The sequence below is a fragment of the Oryzias latipes genome, chromosome 5 (assembly GCF_053564925.1).
Source record: "Oryzias latipes strain Hd-rR chromosome 5, Olatipes_Hd-rR_3.1".
Classification (NCBI taxonomy): domain Eukaryota; kingdom Metazoa; phylum Chordata; class Actinopteri; order Beloniformes; family Adrianichthyidae; genus Oryzias; species Oryzias latipes.
This window is the reverse complement of record NC_136241.1, coordinates 23,010,491-23,028,236: the sequence shown is the minus strand read 5'-3', so window position 1 is coordinate 23,028,236 and position 17,746 is coordinate 23,010,491. Positions and strand designations below refer to the sequence as shown.

The window sequence follows — 17,746 nt, the reverse complement described above, 5'->3', positions numbered from 1 at the left end:
TCAGTGTGGATGCTTGTTCACACAGACACTTCACAGAGAGCGCAGCTGCTGGGATGAAGATGAGAAGACAGGACTGAGCTGCTGCTTCAGCTGCTTCTGTCAGCTGGACTTAGAGAAGTGAAGATCTAAAACCAGACTGATCTGGATGGAGGACAGGAAACCAGAGACCTGTTTTGAAAACTGCCTCGACTGGAAACTAAAGACGTCGAGCCTTTTCTTTTTAGCGTGTCAAAGGCTTACCCCACACCTCTTTCACGTTCTGACTCCACTTCTCGCCGTTGGCGAGACGTTTCTGAAAGTTTGTCTGTTTTTTGTTTTGTTTGCTTCTCTGTGAAATCCCTGCTGACAGAACTGCATAGTGGGTCTAAGTATAGAGCTGGTGAGGGAAATGTGACCCTGCTAGGCTTAGAGATTGGAGATGGAAACAGAAATCCAGTCAAAACACACACTCACACACACAAACACTTGGAGGCAACCCTAGACTTCCATTAGGAGCTCAGAACTGAACCCAAGAGAACAAGATTTACTGTACTTTCCTCTAATTAATCATCTTTGATTTAAACAAATTCATGCCATGTCATCAATGCTGACATGATAAAATGTCTGAAAGGTCATTGGCCCGTAACTTTTCTTTAGGCCATGGACCAGTGACAATACTTTCCCCAACAGGCATGTACGACCCTGAAGTGGGCGTGCCATTTTTCTTTTTTGCTTCCAGTTTCCCTTCACTTTAAACCTTTGAGTGTAAAGTTTATCTTAATCCTCTGTGAAATATCTGCAGTTTGTTTTAAACTTTATTTGTTCTCTAGATTTCCATTAAAATGTGATAAAGACTTTCTTTTAACCCATAACTGTGAAAGAAGAAGCTAAAAATCAGACGCCAAATTCAGACTCATCTGAAGCCTCATATTTTTTAAACATATTCATAAATGTAAATCCATGTTTTGCCGTTTGTAAAGCTGCAGTCAAATGTTATAAGTATTTAAAATAAATATTTAGGAGAGATCTATAAATATTTAATTATAAAAATAAAATTCACTTTAAAGTAAATATTTAGCTTGCTAACTAAATATTTAGTTAGTAAATGTAACATTTATCAATACGTGAATTAAATGGTGAAAATATGCATTTGAAAAATGAAACCCGTGTTGCTGTTTTTTCCTAAAATGCTGTTAATGTTTAACTCAGCAGCTTTACAAACAGCACCCCAAATAAATCCACCATTTGAAGAACTATTAGCAGCGTCCTCGACAGCGACAACTGTCACAATAATTCAATATTTGGAATAAAGACACCTGGTTTTGTTCAATGTTAACTTTCTTTTATTTTGAAATCAAAGACTCTTCTTCTGTTTCCTCGTTGGCTCTTTTCTGCAAAAAGAAACTTTTCGAATATATTTGTTTTTTGTTAACTTTGCTAGCTTGGGGGTTTTCACTTTAGCAGTCAGCGCAGACACTTTAAGAAAGCAGTGGATGCATTTTTAACACGTGACCGAGCGACTTGACATGCCTCGATAATGAGTTGGATGTGGTGAAGAGAATTCAGTAGATTTCCAAAATAAATCTTTGTTTAGAGACAGACCGGTAACTGGTACGCAGCCCGGGGGTTGGGGACCACTTTGACAGGGGATGCACTAAGTTTTGCTAAAAAATGAGATTCTGATATAAGGCGATACCAGTGTTTGAATTTTAAACTTTTAATTTCCTAAAAATGAAGATCTGGCAGAGACTTTCTCCTTAAGAGTAAAAGATACTCTAGAAATGCTGATGAAAAGCAGGTATGGGTACCTGAGCGTGGCTGGAGCAGCTCCAGGTTTGGCAGAAGGAAAGACGTGATGCAGATAATCGCTGAGCAGCTTCTCGTTCACGATACCTACAGGAAGGAAGGAAGACCTGAACACACAGTTGTACATCTGAGATTGTGCATGTATGAAGATGATGAGAGAGCAGGAATTTGAAAAATGATCTAATCCCTGTTGCCTTGATGCTACCACTCCCCGCCCACTTGCTGCTGGCGTACCGGTGGTTCTGGGTTTGTCCGTGTCCGAAGCCAGCCGGTAGTTCCGGCGCGTCAGAGCGGTTCCTCCCCCCCTCGTGGTCATTCTGTCAGTTGGGGTCCACTGACCTGTTCACTGGTGACAGAAAAGAACTGCTTGGACTTAAAAAATCTTTAGAAAGTAAAATACTCCTTCAAAAGGACAGGAAAGAAAGAAACTGCAAGAACAGGAACCTTTTTAAAGTTGAAAACACAGAGATACATTTGACAGCAACTGAGTTTTGATGCATTATAACATATTTAATAGTTTGAAGAGCTTTTAAAAAATCATTTTGCTGTCTTTCTTTAAGTCCTTTTGTGCATGACTTCCTCAGAGATGCTGACATCCATGTCCTGAGATGGATAAGTCCTTTATTATAACCTTATAGACCAACGCCATTCATCTTTTCATCACAGAGGTCTTTTAATTATTGTCCCCATATTGAACCAAAATTAAAAAAAACCTGTGTCAGCCAGATACCAGCTCAGACGAGGAAAATGAGGACATCTACAAGAACATGCATCAGAATGGAGCGGAGCAGGGAGCCTGTGGTCTGCCCATCATACTTCTTACGTCACAAATGTGATCTTTTTCAAAGGGCAATATTTCGTCCGCTCCTGATTCGCTCACACCGATTTGAATAAAGAAGTACTCAGAAATGCAATCTAAAACTTAATTTTCTTTACAAGTGTCCTCCATCGTGACAAAAACGCCACAAAAACAAGTTAGAAACATCAAAAACACAAATGTCATCGGAGTAGGTGTTTAACATTAACATCCACAATGTCAGAACCTTACTGTTAACATGCAGCAGTGACATGTTAACAAAATGTATTCTATTGATTTGGATTGATTTGAGTTTTGCTTTTAAAAGAATAAATCGATTTATGTAATCTATAGATGAATCCTCTTTACTTTTTTTTCTCTTTCAGTTAATCTGGTTTGTCATTTTTGGAAGAAGAACAAGCATGAAGCTTGTTTTCGTCCTGCAGCTTTGGGTGAGCATCTCTCACTGATGGAAGAGACATGGGATGTTTTAGGAGAAAAGATTGTAGAAAATGGATCTGAAAGCCTAGATTTGAATGTCAAGGCTTATGATTCATTGACGTGTGGGGAAAGTTACACCTATGACGTGTTTATCTCCCACATCTGATGGACCGTGAAGATGACAGGCAGCTAAAAACATTGGCAGATGTTCGGGTTGTTTTTTTGACATACAGGTGGTAAGCAGACTGTCAAACATGCTGCTGAGACTAAAATCAGAGTAATCGAGTAGTATATTTCTAAAATGTTGTCACGTGACGTAGCCATTGACAACAATGACCCGTCCCGGTTGCTAACACTGCAACTACTAGCCCTTGGCGGAGCACAGCCACCGGTCTTATGTCCACAGCTCACCACGGAGCTCAGATGGATGACATTCACGTCACGTCACAGCCCAGCCAAACCCGGCCCGGTCTGGTCAGGTTTAGCTGCGAACGAGCAGCCGGTTACAGCGGTGTAACTAAACAAGCAGGCTAACAGCTGCGGGTGACCGCTGCTAACTTACAGCGGCCCACAAACGGCGCGCCCCGCCGTCCGAACACAGAGCTGTGCTGCTGCCGCCGCTCACCGCCGCCCTGTCCGTGAATCAGGCAAATGAAGATGAGAGCAGCCGTGGTTCGGAGCAGAAGGTCCAATAACACTCCAAGCAGTCAACGCCTCACATCTACGGGGAGCTGCGAGGGTCAAACCCCCAACATTAAAATCTCGTCAGAGAAAACAACGCGAGAATAGAGAAAGTGTTATTAGAAACACACACAAAATTGGAAAACTGTTAAAGACGTTTCCAACCTATTTTAATCAAATTAAGTGTGTTTACGGTACACATTTGCTGACCCTTGGCTCATGAAAGTGCTAAACTACAGTTAAAAACAAATCAATAAACAAAAATACAGAAACTGTCACTAAAGTGGTCTACTTGATTAGGCAATAAAGCTGACCAGGTTATGGATTTTCAGTCAGCATTTTCTTCAAAAAGTTAAAAAAGTTGGTTTATTTTTATTTATTTTATGCCTATGGTAAATCAATTTCCCTTGTCGTAGGGTCAATAAAAGCTTCATCTATTTGTGGCCTCATGGTCTATTATTTTAGATCTTAGTGGTGCATTTAAGTCAATTGATCTTTTTATTACATAGACAAAAAACATTCATTGAAACAGAAATTATTTTTAATAAAGTATGAGCATCCAGGCATGTCTCTCAACCAAAACCTTCCTGAAAGGATCAAAGAAACTGAGAATAAAGCACAGCTTGTAAGAATAGTAATTTATTGCTAAAAATGATCTTAAAGGCTGATGTAGGCACACTCAGCTGCAGACATTCAAGTACAAGTGTTTTTGAGAACAGGCTGGTCTTAACACCAAATATCTGCAGGACAAACACAGACCCTCGTAACACCGGATCCAACATCAACTATAGTTTAATGAGCCCTCTTCTTTTTTCTCTCACAGCTCTGGTAATATATTGAAGATCTTCGATCTAAGGCTCTGTTTTCACACACTCAGTTAATGTCGGTTTTTATTTATTTGTTATTTCTACAATTCTATAAGTAGATCGACTTTGTTTTCACAGAGAACAAATCAAACAGAAGACGGGTGTTCTGGAAGTTTCAGCTGAATGAGCTCCAGTGGATTTCATCCAGAGATCAGGCTATCTGATCAGCTGAAGAAAAAGGAACATGGATGGCGCCTTCCAAGTCAGGACGGGGGGAGGATTTGAACTTGGAGTTTAACGACAAATAGGATGGAAGTTGAGCTCCAGGAGGACGGTAATGTCACAGTCAGTGCAGAGAGGGACCCACTGGGAAGGAGGAAGAGGATGGATGGATGGATTGACAGAGACCTCAGCCCATGTAGGGGTACTTCCAGTCTCTGAGGGGGACGTGCGTCTGCTTCACCACCTGAGGAGACGTCCACCTTAGGACGTAATGAGGACCTCCAGGTTTGTCGTTGGTGCCTAGAAGAAAAAATATCAATGAACCAGTTTGCTGCCATCAGCCTCAGATTGGATTAGCATTTTCAGGACAGTTCTGCACCAACCACAGTCTCCCTTTAAAGATCTGTCCAGTCAACTACATTAATCAGGAAATATTTATACACTCGTCTTTTTTTTTTCATATTCATGCTGGGACAATAACAGCTGATTTCCCAAATCACTTTCAAGCCCTTTCAAGCGGAATTCATGCTTTTTCACAATGCCACTGCAGTTTATAAAATTACATTCTTTCTAATTCTCTACCAGGTTATTTGTGTTTCCATCAAATACCCGAAATATATTATAGTGTTTTATCTAAAGCATTTTTTTTAAAACCTAAGTTGTTAACCGGTTCCCTATTTTTAGATAGAGTTTTCAGCTCCTGCAATAAAACCGCAATCATCACCGTCTTATTAACAAACTATAAAATGTATTGAACCCCAATGATGAGACTTGTTAAGATAAACGGAGAACAACTCCTCAAATTTTAGCTCAAAACAAACAGTGGATTGACGGTAAATGATTTATTAATGTGAAGTTGTAATCAGAAATGTCAAGAAAATGCTAGAAAAGCTGTTTGTTCCTTAAGTCAGATGAACTGCCAACATTATCATCAGTTACTTTTACGATTCTGTCTAGCTGAAGAAACTGCTGCAGACATGGAGCGATGAATGTGAGATGAGGTACTCTGAGATCTAAGGAGATCCTGAAGCAAAGGCGCTCTCACCTGAAGCTCTGGCGCCTCCAAACGGCTGCTGAGCCACGACGGAGCCGGTGGATTTGTCGTTCACATAGTAGTTTCCTGCAGCGTTTCTCAAAACTTTGGCCGCCTCATCAATCACCTTCCTGTAGAAAGGCCAAAAATAGACATTTGTAAAAACAGAATAAGCAGTCAAACACAGTAAAACAGCATTAGGAGGAGTCAGACCTCAGAGGAATCAATGTTCATTTGGCTCTCGACCCTTTTGAACATGAATGGAAACACCCTTTTCACATTAAAGACTCACTTATCATGGGCGAAAACGGCGCCCGTCAGCGCGTACGGCGATGTGCGGTCAATTAGCTGCAGCACCTCCTGGTACTTCTTATCAGGATAGACATAAACCGAAAGGACGGGGCCGAAGATCTCCTGCAAACGCAACCAGCACCATCATCATCATCAGGAGAGGATGAAGACAAAGAGGAGGAGCTACAAACTGTGGGTATGATCACAAGCATTATAAACCTTTAATCTTCATATCTGGCAGTTTGAAAACTGCCTTAAAAATCCCAGAAAAATTTTATATAAAACTGAATATTCTTATTTTTAGGAAAATCATATAATCAATAAAAAATGTTTGAAAAAAACCTGAGATAAACAAAAACAATTTCCTTAAAAGAGGTATGAAGAAAATGAATTAAAAGATTATTAATATGATTCAGTGTAAATATTAAAGAGATATTTTATGTTTAATCGTGAGAGAAGCCATGAAGCTCGTTAGCTCAACATTCAGATCGAGAACTTCCCATAGAGTTTAGATTAAAGTTCATAAATGTAGGTTTGATTTCCGGCATGATGATTCCATCTGCACTAAAGTTCTAGTTAAATAAACTTCATCTGGACTCAGAAGTGGACCGGTCCAGACCTCACTCATGATGGGGTCTTGGGGATCTTTGGTTTCAACAATTGTCGGCTCTACAAAGTAACCCTTCCGGTCATCACAGTTTCCGCCTGCAATGATGCTCAGGTTTGGGGAGGTCTTGGCGTGGTTGAGCCATCGGCTGATTCGAGCGAAGGACTGGAAGAGGACGGCAAGGTCAGAGAAACGTTGATACACACCAAGGGGGAGGATGGGCTTTCATCAGGACGAGAGGCTTACCTTATCATCGATCACAGCAGAGAAGAAGGTGCTGAAGTCCTCCACTGGCTGAGGAACAGAAAACATCATCGGTTTCACAGAAAACTAAACAAACGTCTCCACCCAGAAGGCAGAAATGACAGTCCAGCTGCAAATGAACACAGGTAGCCTGGTAGGTGGATGCTGTGCCACATATATGCTCCTCATGGACTCACATCTCCCACTTTGATGCTCTTGTGGACATCCAGCAGCTGCTGCCGGATCTGTGGCCACAAGCTGTCGGGGACGTACATCCTGGAGCACGCCGAACACTTCTGGCCTCCGTACTCGAAAGCTGAGCGGATCGTCCCCATCACCACGCTCTGGACGTCCGCAGATGTGTGCACGAAGTGGAAGTTCTTCCCACCGCACTCTGACCACACAGACAATGTGCTGCGCATCACACACAACAGACGGAGGACGAATGAAGATGCCGAGGCTGTGCTCACCTCCGGCGAGCCGAGGGAACGTCCTGTAGATGTCCAGGTTCTGCGCCACCTGCTTCCACAGACGCTTGAATGTCCTGCAGGATGAAAAGGAACATCAGCGGCGTTTCAGAGGACGCAGACCCAAAAAAAAGCAGGATAGGTCCTTACGGTACGCTGCCGGTAAAGTTGATCCCCGCCAGGTGCTCTGATGAGGTGACAGCATCCCCGAACACGGGACCGTCAGCAGGAAGGAACTGGATGATGTGGGGGGGCAGGCCGCACTCCCGCAAAACTTTGTAGACGGCGTAACTCGCAGACACAGCGGTGTCACTGGGTTTCCACAGAACCACGTTCCCCTAAGAGCAGAGGAACACAAATATCGCATATTTAACTGTTTTTATTCGCACCTTTTAATGATGGTTTTGTGGTTATGTTTGTCAATAGTGTCTCTATTCAATTAAAATCATTTAACATCCTGCATTTAATGTGGGATTTTGGGATGTATTTTTGGGGAATTTTTGTTTATGTGTTGACCCTGCGACAGACTGGCGACCTGTCCAGGGTGTCCCCTGCCTTCGCCCATAAGTGGCCGGGATAGGCTCCAGCAGCCCCGTGACCCCGAAAGGGAACAAACGGATGAAGATGAATCATGAATGAATGTTTATTTGTTTTTTAGTAATACATTTTCCTGATTCTATTCTGATGACCATTTGCTCCAAAAGAATGCAGTTTCTTCTAGGAATGTCAACATGTGCAAATAGTTCCAAATGGGAAACTCAAGAAAACAACTGCAGAACACACAGTGAGGAAAAAAAAGGCACTCACCATCATGGCCGGGGTACCTGCCAAGTTTCCACCGATGGCTGTGAAGTTAAAAGGCGCCACGGCTGCAACGAAGCCCTGCAGAAAAAAAGAACATTTTCAGAATGAAGCATCCATGTCTATTGTTAAACACTTTGCTCAACATGTCCTGATTCATAGGGATACATGTGGACATTTCTGCCTCCTGCTGCTTCAAAGCAAGCTGAAGTCTAAAGCTACGTTCATACTGGGCATGTGACGAGCGTTTTACTGCAAGTTCTAGAAGACACGTTTAGCCCTTGACGTTCATACTGGACAAGCGGTGAGGAACTGCTTCTTCTTCTACTGTTTACTAGCGCATGTCTACAGTTAGCTTGATGCAAAATGTCAAAGCAGTGCAAATCCTGTGAATCTTTCTCCAGGCTTTTCCTTTCCCAGCTCTATTCCAATATATGAAAGACTAGGTGTCATGTACTTCCAGCCGGGCACAAAACGCATTTATTATTTTCTCCTTCATGATCAATTTTCAAACAGTTGGGACTTTAAAGGGGAAGCCATCCATTCGTCACTACCAAATCCAAGACCAGGTTTAACTTTAAACCTGGCCCAAAAGCGGCCGTAGAAACCTGCATAGTTACGTGTGGACACGAGACTTTTAACCTAATTTTTATTGAAAGTGGTTGCTTGAATGCACGTTGCCAATGGCGATGTGAAAGTAGCTTTAGATTCCAGCCAGTGGGCGGGGCTCAGGTGCACTTCACCTCCAGGCCGCGGTACAGCATGGTGTTGGTGCTACCGTCTGCGTCCAGGGGCTGCTGCTTCTCCAGCTCGATGGCGTGTTTAGCATTGAACCGAAAGAAGTCGATGAGCTCTGCTGCGGCGTCGATCTCCGCCTGCACCACCGTCTTTCCCTGAACACAAATAGAGGCGGCAGGCTGTTAGGGCGGGAGTTCTGCTCGCGCTCAGATGTCCGGAACCTTCAGCTCTCGCTCAGACTGCTGTCATGGTGCTGGACTGACAGAGCCGACCCTGCAGTTCAAAAGAGCACGTACCTGTCCGATCATGGTGTTGGCCAGGATCTCCGCCCGTTTGGGTCCACTGATGACGTCGGCAGCCTTGAAGAAGACCTGGGCTCGGTCCTGAACTGGCTTCAGGTCCCACTCTTTCCTGGCTGCCACAGACGCGAGGATGGCCTTGTTGATTAGCTCCTGAAGTACAAGGAGGACAGATGTTTGAGAAGTTTCCCGTCTGAATGGGGGCAGAGATCCCAGCACGGCCAGGAGAGCTGCCTCACAAGCTTCAGGAGGAACTCACCTTGTCGGCGTAGCAGAACTTGGCCACCTTGTGTGAATGGTTGAAAGGCTTTGAAGAGAAACAGAGAACTGGTTGATTCACAGAGCTTCTCCACCATCATGTCTGAGTAGATTTCACTCACAGATAGCTGATATCTGATGTCTGCGGTCCACACATGTTCATCTCCAACCACACACGGAACCTCCTGCGTCCTCTCCTTCAGGCTGTCTAGGGCCTGCAAACACAAGGTCAGTTAGAGCCAGAATATGGAGGAAATATTCTGCATGGTTCTGGGAGTCAGGACCTTCAGCAGATCACTTCTCTCGGGACTCCCCTCCTTGAAGCCCAGGATGGGCTCGTTCTTCACCTCCACAGCTGCACAAGGGAATGTCTGGAACCTGTAGACACAAAGTGGTCACTTCCCTCCTCACCTCCTGGTGCTGTCAGCCCTCATCTGCCTGCGACACTAAAATCTGACCGTGTCAGATGACATCATGTGTAGCTTAACCAGTTTACCTAAAGGAGGTCACCTGTTATCTATACTTCCAGTCAAAGCAAACAAAAGTTTTCTCACTCTTTGAACGGCTCCCAGCCTCACACAAGTCATAGCTAAAAGTTCATTATAGTTACATTATTATGGGATGGCCACAGGACCTACGGTTTGGCAGCCATTTGGTGGCAAAGTGTGAAATTTGGCAAGTTTCATATTTTTGCACTCGTAGGAAAAGAACCGTTTTGTTCAAGCGATCTTGACTGAATTTCCCTCACGTCACCAGGTTAAGTCTACAACTGTAACTGGAGTTTCACTGACTGAATTCAGAAAAAGGCCGTCATCTTGAATTAAAAGACAAAAATCACTTTTGGGACCTTCTACAAACATAAAATCCTCTTAAAGTTTTCAATCTATCACTTCCTAACTCATCCATCATCATTGGGAAGCGACTTGGGACAAAATGTTGGAATTAGAAGTTTGTTGATTATGAACAGCTTTCGACTTTTGCCTCTTACTCGTTTACTTTTTATCCGCAGTATTGTGAAAAAGTGATGCATGAATCGATAGTTTGAGCTGAACGAAATGATATAAAACACAATGCAAACATATTAGAAATGTGGGCGTGGTTAACAAATACCCTCCGTTGCCAAGGAAATGCAAAAATGAATTTTTGCCAATTCCACTAAAAATCACATAGACATGTTCTCCTCTGCCACCCAATAATAAAATGGTTGCTATGGAGATAAAACTAACAGCAAAGCCATCTTTTTTTTTTTTAAAGTAATTTGTTACATGCAACTCTGACTAGGCTGGCAGGGGGAGAGGGGGCTGTAGTACAGTGAGGTTGGGTCATAAGGGGGCTGGTAGCGCCCGAGGGCCATACAACGCAACTCTTTAATTTTGTTTTTAAATTTCCTCAGATAGAACTTTATTAATGATATACATCCAAATTTTAACTTTACAAATATTGGTTTGATTTAGAAAAATAAACAAATTATAAATCTTATGACATATTTTAATTAAAAATAATTAAACCTTAAAAATAATGAAAAACCATTAAAAATAATTTCGTTTTTAGTTGTTAAAAATGTCCAAAGACCTAATGATGAATAAATGCTCAGTGCAGACAGCACATAAGCTTTAACACAAATCCAACATTCAGGATTATGGGTGGTTTTGATCTGTCGATTCCCACGGGACTGCAAACTGAGTCAGATCCTCCCAGTACATCCTCCTGACCCTCCTGCAGCTCACCCAAACGTTTCATCGCTCGTGAATGTTTAACTACAACAGTACGGACTGCATGAACCCAGGCTTGCAGCTGTGGTTGGACAGACCCAACTGCCTCTGGCCGACCCAAGCCTGTCTGCATGCTGAGTTAAGGCAGCAAAGCAAACAGATCAGAGCAGCAACAGTCAGACTCCAAGGTCTGAAGCAGCCAGTCAGGAAACCCAAGCTTTTAATCAATAACAATTGATCAGTCCTTCTTTAACCCAAACAAAGATCGGAAATTTACATGAACTCGTTTAACCTATCAGTATTTCAATTGGAATCTTCTTTAAAAATGTAAATAAATGTTTTATCTTTAAAATAATACTTGATTGCCTGCTAATCATTGGAGCTCTAGAATAATGATGTTGGTTGGTTCTGACCCAGATGTCAGAGCAGAGAGATCACCGGCTTATTAAAACATCTGAATTATTGCTGACAACTAGTGACAGCTAAGAGTTTAGTCTATGACAACCTAGAACCTGGTCCTTGTTTAGGTTCTGCAACAGAACCTACAGACACGTGAGGCTCATGTAAGCATGAGTATGTGTATGCTGTATGTGTACTATGAGAGCTGATTAACACAATTGTTGCTCTTCTTCATCTTTCAGTTGATCAAGTGTCATTATATAACACGTGTGGTGTTTACGCATGCGCACTTCGACACACTGGTTCTTGAAGACAGGCTGGCTAATAAATGTGATCTATGCTAAAGTTCACTGTCGGCCAGACAGAGGATTTTGTTAAAGACATGCGGAAGTCACTGAGCAGGTGATGGAGTCTCGTGACCGCTCAGGTCCGGTTCGGCTCTCTTACCCTCTCCATGACCGGAACACAGCCGACCTTACCCGGAGCATCTTCCCACCACAAACCACTGACACAAACGAAAGGCGAAACCTGTCAGCGCGAGCCTCGATGAGCCTCGAACACAGGTCAGAACCAGAACCAGACTAAGGACCGCCGGGGGAAGTGCCGAAGAGACTGACTCACTATGGGGAGGAACACTGACTTTTTATTTGGTGGTTTAATTTATGTGCTGTTAAATTTTATCCACTTTTATTTATTAAGGGCAATTCTAGGGATAGTAATAATAAATGTATCAGAACAAGGTTAGTAGTACTACTGTAATGCAATACAGCACTACTTTGGTGAAGCTGTGACCCCCATCAATGGAATGGAACCTTCCGAAGGCGGCACTGCAATTGAGCAATCAGCGAGCAGGATATGCTAGTTAGCCAATCAGAGCTTGCCATCGTTTTTTCCCCCCTGTTTTTATTATTATTATCATTATCATTATTATAGTTGTTTTCATTATTATTATTATTATTATTATTATTATTATTATTATTGTTGTTGTTGTTGTTGTTATTATTATCATGTTGTTGTTGTTGTAATAAAAATGTATTAAAATATCTTTCTATTAAGAAGCTAAAGATTTGTTTTGGACATTTAGTACAAACATATTTAGAGTCCGATAATCTAATTATGTTAGGCTGGTTCAGCTATCTACTCTTTATAAATAAAGAGAATAATATTATTTCCTCTGTTTTACTCATTAACCCTTGTGCTATCCTACGACCCCACCCTTACTTTGACGTGTTATTCCTACCATGATAAAGGTTGAAAGATTTCATATAATCCATGGACACCAGCGAAGATCACAAATCATTGAAGAAAAAAGGTTCAGCGCACTGTCGGGTCTAGATGACCCAAATCCCAATGTTAAAGTGCCTAGGATAGCACAAGGGTTAATAGGTTTTGTACTGCAGATAAGGAAATGTGATGTCACTATGATAGCTATACAGATCAATAACCACAAGTTAAACATCTCTGATCCTGACAAGATCTGTTGTTTGATAGGTTTCTAAAAGTTTCTGATATTTTTACAAAAAAGAATAAGAAAGTCTGCAGTGAAAATCTAAGAGGGAACTTATGTATATCTGAATGCCATACTGCAGATTTCAATTTGGTCTGTTTTCTTGAAGGCCACACAGGTAAATGATGGACCTAAAGATCAATATCAATTGTTTAAAATGACATGGAAACAGCTATTTCAGAGGAGAGTTTTAAGCCAAACTGTTCCTACACTACTGTGCCTTAGTTGTTGCCAAGTGGACCTTTTATAATGTTTTTCAATTTTTATTTAATTGTTTTAATTATTTTTTATGTTTTATCATTGTATGATTTATTGGTTTGACCTTATGTACAGCATTTTGGGCCTCCCTGGACAGTGGTGGAGAGTGCCCTAGAAATGAATGAATGAATCAATCAATCAATCAATGGCTGAACGGGATCCATTTTCATGTCCCTCAGCCCTGAAATGGTAGTAAAAAGTAAAACAAAATCTTTTGAGATCTGGAGCATCAGTATCACTCTTTTACAGAACACAGAGGCTCTGCAGCCGCTATTAGATTAGATTAGATTAGATTAGAGGCGTCAATACAGCAAACACAGCTGCGACACCAATCCACCTATATTTACCTCACAGTCCTTTAATGTGTCCCTGCTGCGTCTCCAGTCATGGGGTTTATCCATAAAACTCACCCACAGATCCTATCTATTTTTTATGTGTCTGTGTAGGGTTCTTATTCCTGATCTGTAAAGTGTTTCTTCCTTTAAATGCGATTTTTGAGTTTGTAAGAAGTCAAACTTAGAGGAATTTTAGATTCTGTGCTGAGTGACACCTGACACCAGCAACCTTGTTTGATGAAAACAGTCCCTTGTTCTATCTTAGATGACCCCACCCTTACATTGACGTGTTCTCCCTACCATGACAAAGGTGGATAAAGGTGGAAAGTTTTCATGTAATCCATGGACACCAGTGAAGATCACAAATCATTGAAGAAAAAAGGTTCAGAGCACTGTCTAGTGGGTCTAGATGACCCAACTCCCAATGTTAAAGTGCCTAGGATAGCACAAGGGTTACACTGCTGCAATGCAACACAAAAAAAGAATACGTCAGGGTTTGTTCGTTCTATCATGCCCTCATTGGATTTAAAACTGCAAAACTCCCAGAATATACAGTTAATGTTCAGGTTCAGGGGAGCAAGGCTGGATGTGACACTCCTCTTTATCACGAAATAATCTGATATTCATTTCCATGGTAGCAGTCTGATAGGCCTGTCAGGTGAGGCTTATTTCAGGTTTATCAGTTTTAGATTTAGCGAGAAGACCAAAAACCCGATAGAAGCGTTGCATGATCCCCCTTTATAGGCTCAATTGTCTGTTGGTGGCGCTCTGCAGAGTCAGACAATCTCAGCAATGAAGGGGGATTTTTTCTTCACGTTGATATCATAATACCTGTTGACATCTGCTGTTTGTTAGATTTAAATTAATTTTTTAGAGACCCTTTTAACCCTTTAATGCCTATGGATGCAAACTCACATCAAACTCACCTCAAATTTAGCTAAACGTATCTATCTATCTATCTATCTATCTATCTATCTATCTATCTATCTATCTATCTATCTATCTATCTATCTATCTATCTATCTATCTATCTATCTATCTATCTATCTATCTATCTATCTACATACACATACGTTTTTTCTCTAAATAAAGATAATGAATACCAATCTATAGATTTTAAACATTTACTGAACTTTAAAACAATTTTGTTGAAATTGAACCAAAATTCACAGCGTAATTTTTTTTTTTTGAGAATTAAATCAAGTTTTTCCACTTTCAGTATATGGAATAAGGAAGGATTTTGGCTCATTATAATAATAATTTCCTTAACTCTAGATTCTAGCTATTAATTAAAAAAAAAGGAAAAAAGGAATTCTGATTTTTAGAAAAACTTGGAAAAGTACAGAACAAGAGTAGATCAAAACAATTAAAAACCTGGTAAAATATCTTTGAGTGTCTCAAAACAAGGTTTTAAGTCTTTGCGAGGATAAAATAGTTTACAGTATAAAAAGCTTTTATGTGTTTTCTGCGCTTTTATGTTTGAACAGGACAGCTCATCTGTGTAAGATGTTAACAATCTGAAGGTGGAATGTCACATTGTTGCCTCATTTTTATTACATTTTTATTTATCCTTCAGTCTGCACTTCTCCATATTTGGTTGTGATGATCACATAGGAATCTTCTGATGGAAACAAACTGGAACAGCAGTTTCCTCTTGAACTCAGATCAGAGCGCTTCCTGAGAAACAAAGCAGAAGCCCTTAAGGCCGTGGGGAGCTGGAGCGTCGGCCTGCACAGCGGCCCCATCACAGGTGCGTCTCAGGTTGCAGGTGTGAGTGTGTAAACAGTGATCAGCGTGTGCGGTGCGATGAGACGTGTGATGAGAGGCTGACAGGAAGGGTGTGTGTCGCTCACGTCTTTTATCTGGAAGTACAGGATTTAGGAAGAGGAAACTGCAAACACTCATTTCTCTCCATCAGCGCTCTTTGATGTGAACACGTCTGCACACATATCAGCGCCTGTCCTGCACCGGGAGCACCGGGAGTTCTGGGCACAGTTAAGGTGGAGGCTGGTTTTCACACAGATCCAGATGGAGAAGCATCAGAGCCGCAAACTTTCCATCATTAGACGCAGGAGAGTCTCCTGCTTTGGATCCTGGATTCCTACCTGATGAGCTGTCAAACATCTGTGTGGGTAGAATCTGAGCAGCCACGAGCAAGTAAAACCGGAACTTTTCATTCTTTATCACGGTTCCTGGGAAACCAAAGAAAATAAGAAAGGCTGCAGCTGCTTTTTCCAGGTGAGCAAAGACTGGATGGTTTTCATGTATGCAGGATCTACCGCTGTTGTATTTCTGCAGGTCTTTGAAATCCTAGATTTCTTTACCTTATTTATTCACCTGATCATTGAACCTGAACTGGAAACCTGTGTCTTCCAGTTCAGAGCTGGATCCTCATGTGTCTGCCTATATGACAGTTAGTTTATTGGAGTTAAAGTCCAAATTCCTGTCCAGGGTGTCCCCTGCCTTCGCCCACAAGTGGCAGGGATAGGCTCCGGCAGCCCTGAGACCCCGAAAGGGAAAAAGCCGGCTTGGAAGATGAATGAATGATAAAGTCCAATTTCTGCCGTTTTTATTTTAGCCTTCAGCCAAATATATCCAAAATATGCTATGATGACTGAGGGATGTTGCTTAAGTCTTACACTTGTCTCTGACAAAAGCAAATGCTGATGGAAAACAAGGATCGGCTTCAATAGTTCATTTAAAAATATATATGTGACACTAACCGGATTATTCAACATTTGCATTTGAGTCTTTAAAAATATTGAGGTCAATAAAATGTGTTTATAATGACATAAGCATAATCATCTTTAAATTTCCTTTGTTGCAAAAAATTCAGGTTATTTACTGTAACAAGGTCACAAAAGATGTTTGCTAAAGCTCCCAAGACGCAGGAAACAACTGAAACATTGGAAAAATATTTTTCAACCAAAAAAAAGGGCAGAGATGCACAATGACAGCACAATCTTGGTTTTAGCAGATAATTGTGGTGGTCCACTGCAAAAAAGATTTCCCGTGGGCAAAATTTCTTAAATTAGAAAAATTTGATAACAAATATCAGCCAATGGAGTAACAAAATGGCTGTATAAAGAATTCTCATTTTGAGAAAACAATTCTAGTCACTAAGACATATAAGATCATTTTGCTATTGAAAACTTTCTTGATCAGATTTTTCTTCATGCAAGATGGAAAATGAGTCAAAGTTTCTTGAAACAATGGTTGATTTACTGTATAAAGATTCAGGTGTAAAAATAAAAAAAAGCAGCAGAGCTTAGATTTCTTTGGGTAACACTGGATGAAAATCTGTTTTGAACACCTCATATATCATTTGTTACACCTAAAGTGTCCAAAAATAAAATGGGTTGAATAATGTTCCGTGTTTTTTATCTGGTAAAACAATGAAAATGTTGTATTGTTCACTTATTCTGCCTTATCTGAGTTGTGTAGAACTATTGTAATGCCATTATGTTTATTGAAGAAACGAATTATTCGAATAATAAATAAAGTTGGGTGTGGAGAAAGTACAACTGTATTATTCATTTAAGACATAATAAACTTTGTTAAACACTAAAATTTAAAAGAGAGCGATGCCAGAGAGTTTTCAAAAGTTGTTTGAAAAGATGTTCACATATTGTTCAGTGTAAAAAACAAAAAAACAAATTTGAGAATTGAAGGTCATCACTGTTCAATGTATATACATCTTTCTTTTTACCTTACTGGATTATGGAGGAAAGAAGTCAAGGACAGCCCATCATGCCAGGAGTTCTCTACAGTCATCAGCTTCAGATGAACATCACTTTTGGTATCTTTAACCCTTCTCCCTACCATGACAAAGGTGGATAAAGGTGGAAAGATTTCATGTAATCCATGGACACCAGTGAAGATCACAAATCATTGAAGAAAAAAGGTTCACAGCACTGTCTAGTGGGTCTAGATGACCCAACTCCCAGTGTTAAAGTGCCTAGGATAGCACAATGGTTAAAAGATGCTCACAATTACTGGTGGGAGATGGGACCAACAAAACAGCTGCTCATCAGCTGTAAAGTGCCAATTGGTGATATTTTTATGAT

At 41.0% G+C, this 17,746-nt stretch overlaps 2 protein-coding genes across 4 annotated transcripts in view; both read right to left on the bottom strand.

Annotated features, from left to right (window-relative positions):
- The window catches only part of rnf123 (ring finger protein 123), a 95,291-nt gene extending 91,499 nt beyond the window's left edge, over positions 1-3,792 (bottom strand). Inside the window, exons 1-3 of one of the 3 annotated variants that reach the window (XM_011475239.4) lie at positions 3,585-3,792; positions 2,020-2,131; positions 1,788-1,872 (exon numbers count right to left, since the gene is read on the bottom strand). In XM_011475239.4, the coding sequence (XP_011473541.1) occupies positions 1,788-1,872; positions 2,020-2,101 (167 nt within the window). In that variant the 5' untranslated portion in view covers positions 2,102-2,131; positions 3,585-3,792. Of the gene's footprint in view, positions 1-1,787; positions 1,873-2,019; positions 2,132-3,433; positions 3,547-3,584 lie in introns of those variants that run through there. The other 2 variants (XM_023955090.2, XM_078947516.1) reach the window with 2 other exon arrangements.
- Positions 3,793-4,326: 534 nt separating this feature from the next.
- Positions 4,327-12,198, bottom strand: aldh4a1 (aldehyde dehydrogenase 4 family, member A1). The gene is made up of 15 exons (XM_020703376.3): positions 12,027-12,198; positions 9,753-9,846; positions 9,591-9,683; positions 9,470-9,517; positions 9,208-9,363; positions 8,917-9,066; positions 8,180-8,254; positions 7,523-7,710; positions 7,376-7,449; positions 7,103-7,299; positions 6,909-6,956; positions 6,675-6,827; positions 6,057-6,178; positions 5,777-5,895; positions 4,327-5,031 (listed from the first exon to the last, which is right to left on the bottom strand). The coding sequence occupies exons 1-15, from the start codon at positions 12,065-12,067 to the stop codon at positions 4,919-4,921; spliced, it is 1,671 nt and encodes a 556-aa protein (XP_020559035.1). The 5' UTR covers positions 12,068-12,198; the 3' UTR covers positions 4,327-4,918.
- Positions 12,199-17,746: the final 5,548 nt, after the last annotated feature.